General features: G+C 27.0%; 1 protein-coding gene across 1 annotated transcript; it reads right to left on the minus strand.

Annotated features, from left to right (window-relative positions):
- Positions 1 to 1,377: 1,377 nt before the first annotated feature.
- On the minus strand, positions 1,378 to 3,367 carry LOC105257319. The gene is made up of 7 exons (XM_025413887.1): positions 3,181 to 3,367; positions 2,768 to 2,962; positions 2,579 to 2,656; positions 2,278 to 2,442; positions 2,004 to 2,197; positions 1,655 to 1,814; positions 1,378 to 1,524 (listed from the first exon to the last, which is right to left on the minus strand). Exons 1-7 carry the CDS (start codon positions 3,365 to 3,367, stop codon positions 1,397 to 1,399), a joined length of 1,107 nt encoding a protein of 368 aa, XP_025269672.1. The 3' UTR covers positions 1,378 to 1,396.
- Positions 3,368 to 4,517: the final 1,150 nt, after the last annotated feature.

A 4,517-nucleotide genomic window follows, 5' to 3' on the forward strand; every position in this document is an offset into this window, starting at 1 on the left:
TGGCCGTAAATTAATGAGACGTTGTGAGAGAATTTGTACCTTTCTGTTAGGTAATCTAACGTTTAATGGACCTCCAACCCATGTATTTAATAGCTTTCTCATTACGCCTAAGCAAATGTTATGCATGTAGTCTGTGGGAAAAGATGTTATTAAATCTATAGGTAAATTCATTAAAGGAGATAAGCTATGATGGTGATCATCATCTATCTGTTTCCTAAAAGATTCGTCTGTGCGCTTTTGAGCTGTTTCACTTGTAAAAACAACTTTATTTTTATAATATTCTCCAGGTTCGATACATTTATCACATGAAGAATACCCCGAATGTATCTTTGTACATTTTAGAAAAGCACGAGCAGGAGCATCGCATATAAAACTATGGATTTCTATTTTAAAGTGATTCCCATTAAAATCAAATCCGTTTTTTAATAAATCATTTAATTCATCTATAAAATTCCTTAGAAAAAGATTTAAAGGTTTAGGCTTTGACGTGCCACAAAAAATTGAAATAATAAATGGAATATTATGAAAATTTTTAATAAGTCCCAGAATAGGCCATAGTTGTAATTTGTTACTTTTAAACAATGGGATACCATCTACATTAAAACAGATTTTTAATGTTTCATCAGACTCTAAACATTCTTGGATATACTTTTGTGACAATACATTTTTCAAAGCTATGTTCAAACCTAAGTAACAAAATTCTCCAGTTTCTAATTTATTAATTCGCGTAAAACTTGGAGTGTTCAATAATGTACGGGAATCTAATGGTAATTCAGGGTGATAGGGGGAAAGTATGTGCAAAAGATCTGTTACAGCTAAATGTGATATGTGTCTTTCAGTGGCCCATTTCATTAATTCAAACATAAAATTACTCTGATTATCTAAGCTACTGTTTATATCTGTGTCAGAAAAATTATTTATTACCTTATTAGAAAAATCAGACACGGCATCAATAGTTAAATAGTTATCGTTTTGAAAATTTGAAGAGACAATTACATTTTCAAAATTTTCATTATTGCTCGTTTTATTATTAGTACTCTTATTAGTATCTAAATCATTTAATGATCCATTATATATTTCGTTTGATAGGTTCAAATTATTACAAGGTGTTCTATTAGAAACATTAGCAACAAATATTTTGTTTACAGCTTGCGTTACTCTTCGATATTGCTGGCGCCGTCCAACAAATTCTTTACGTTTACGTCTAGTTTTTAACATAATGATAAATTTTTGCAAATAAACGAAAACAAAAGATATAATATTTTAATAAACAATTATTAAAATGAATAATGCAAACTTAAAACGTGAAATTAATAAAATTAATATTAATTTATCACACACAATAGACAAAATAAAAATAAAAAATAATACATACGTGTACAATATAATACAATATTTATAACCTTTCTCGATGTTTTCTTTTCAAACTTTCCTTTAATCTATCAGAAGCGTGTTTTAACCAAGTTTTGATTGCATCTTCAATATCTTTTTCTGTGGTTGAAGGTGATTTTATTTGCACACCACCTATAAACAAAACAGAAAAATTTTATACAATTTATTTCTAATGAATTATATATATTATATCAAGAGAGAAATTTTATTTTTAAACAATTTTAATTAATTTTTGTAAAATATTTAATGTTGTCAAACTTACGGACTACCACAGTTTTCAAAGAAAGCTTTTCAAAAGCTTCCTTATTTTTTTGTCCTGCAAAGTTGAAACTTTTCGCAAGTTCGTTAGTGAAAACGTATTTTAAAATTTTATTAGTTCTTGCAGTAGTAGTGTCACCTCCTAATGTTGATAAGAACAATGACTGTAAAATAATAAAAAAAATTAACATTAATGCATGCATAGGCACATATATATATATATATATATATATATATATATATATATACAACACATACATACATACACATATAATAGTAATAGTAGTAATAGTAATAATAGCATATGTGTCTGTATATGTATGTTAAAATATGTAATTAGAATAAATTTATACCACAGCGTGTTTATTTTCACGGGAGCTAAAATAATTTTCTAATAGTTGCAATTCTTCGCGTGTTTTCAATGGAAATTCAACAGGACAATCATCTGGGATAGAGAGTATGCCACCTTGAGTGTTAGAATGCCTTAATATTCCATAAATTTCTTTAACTTGTTCTCGAACTTTTTTTATTTCAGTAAAAATTTGTTCTGAAAAATTTAATATAAATAGACATTCTAGTATACAAAAAAAATATTTATTTATTTTATAGAATAATAATAAGACATACCAGTAAAGCTACGAAAATATGGTCCTCCATACGATTCATTAATAAGAGTTGAATTTACAGACTCTGATCGAGAACTGATGTTTGTGGAAACAGATAAAGATGGTGATGGTATTGTGATTCTATTTAAAGAATTTATATCCTTTAATCTCCTAGTAATAGTATTATCTAAGTGTACAGAAGAATCTGAATTTATGTATAGTTGCGATACTATAATATAACAAATTTAAAAAAATACAAACAGAAACAAAATTTTAAAAATATGATGCTTTATTTTTTTAAATATTTTGCTATTTCTTTATACCTGTTTCTGGAGGGCCTTTTGATGTCATAGACACTGGCACTGGTGTTAAAGATCTTTGTTTATCTTGTAGCGCATGTGCTAAACAATAATGCTTAGATAATAAAATGCTTCCAATATTTACAAAAAGATAAAATTAGATTTATATTTATTAATTAAAAATTTAAATTTCTAATTGAAAAATATTTTTACCAAATGTGGAAATCTTTGGTGGTCGATGTAAAGAATGGTCATTTTCATCATCTTCTTCTTCACTTGTAGATATGTATTTAGAATTTCGTTTTGGCTGTCTTTTTTTTGATTGCTCTTTATCTTCCACTGTAGAAGACTGTACATCAGAAAATTCTTCACACTTTTTTAGTTTCTTATTAGCTTTCTGATATTCATCTATAATTAACAAAGATAAAATTGTTAAAAATAAGTTTTATAAACATAACCTATTTTTATACAATAAAATTTATTAATTAAAAATATCACAATATACAATATAATATTAATTAAATAAACAATTAATATATTCAATATACTCAATATACACAGATACACACACACACACACACAAATATATGTATACGCATCACAAGAAAAAAGTATTTGTTTAATACCGTATAATGTCCATGTTTCATCTTTTGGTTTTTCTTCAAGGATGAGTGCTTTCTTAAATTGTGCACCAGTTTTATACGGAGGCCACCAAACCTCTTTTTTTCGTGGTGTTAACCATGAACGATGTACTAAAGCAATTGATGCTTCATCAAGATCACTAGTAATAAATTCGACGCCAATAAAAGTCATTTTAGTAATGATTATATAATCAAGAAAATATATTACGTATAAATATATGAAATAATAAAGTTTATACGGAATTTCGAATGTTCGCTTGCGTCTGAACAAGAACGGACTTGCACTAGGAGCACGTGGACCTAACATAGACTGATAATTTATTCCGCCGATATAACAAATGCGCAATAAACGACGCACGCGCGTAATCTGTTTCACGCACTTGACATTCACAATGCTCGTGGCATTATTTTATTTTTATTGTTCTCCAAAAGAAAAAGACAGATTTTATGCTCGCAAGTGTTGCAAACGCTTTTTATTTGCTTTTGCTACTTCGATACAATGATTGCATTCAAGCAGTAAAACTTATGTCATTAAACGTCAAAATGACGTTATTTTAACGTCTACTGACGTCATTCGGCGTCAATATGACGTATACTTGCAAATATTCGTATTTATATATTTTTCATTTCAATATGTAATAGGATCTATCTAAAAATTGTACATAGTTTTTTAGTATAAATAAAGTCAAACACAAATACTTCTTATCAGGAATTGTTTAAATAAATGGCATCCTTTTTCAGATTGATACAAACTATAATATGTAAATTAAATAAATGTAGGACTTAAATATTATGTCATACTGACATACTATATAATGACGTCATTATAAAATGAATGTGGGACTTAAATATTATGTCACACTGACATACAATAATGACGTCATTATAATATCATTCAAATGACTTATATATGATGTCAATTTTTGGTCACTTGACGTCATTCGTACAAACATGACTAGTATTTGACGTCAAAATGACGAACCTTTGCTACCTGTGTATAGAATTGCGCGACAATACAAAATATAGATTCGTCTATATTGCTAATAATGTTAATACTATATCAAATCTACAAATACACATATTTTAAATTTTAAGCGAATGATATAAAATTATAAAATGTTAACAATATTAACTATATATCTTAGTACATAAACAAACTAATAAAGATTTAACAAGGGTTATTTGTACATTTATAAATTTAACGTATTTAATAAGAAATCAATCTTTTTTCTTTTTTAATAAAATAACACCAGTCAGGAAATCAAAACTGAACACAAACATAAAAGAAAAAGAATAAAAAAATATAATACTGTAACAAAAGT

Source organism: Camponotus floridanus, unplaced genomic scaffold (genome assembly GCF_003227725.1).
Source record: "Camponotus floridanus strain SB8 unplaced genomic scaffold, Cflo_v7.5 scaffold11, whole genome shotgun sequence".
Lineage (NCBI taxonomy): Eukaryota > Metazoa > Arthropoda > Insecta > Hymenoptera > Formicidae > Camponotus > Camponotus floridanus.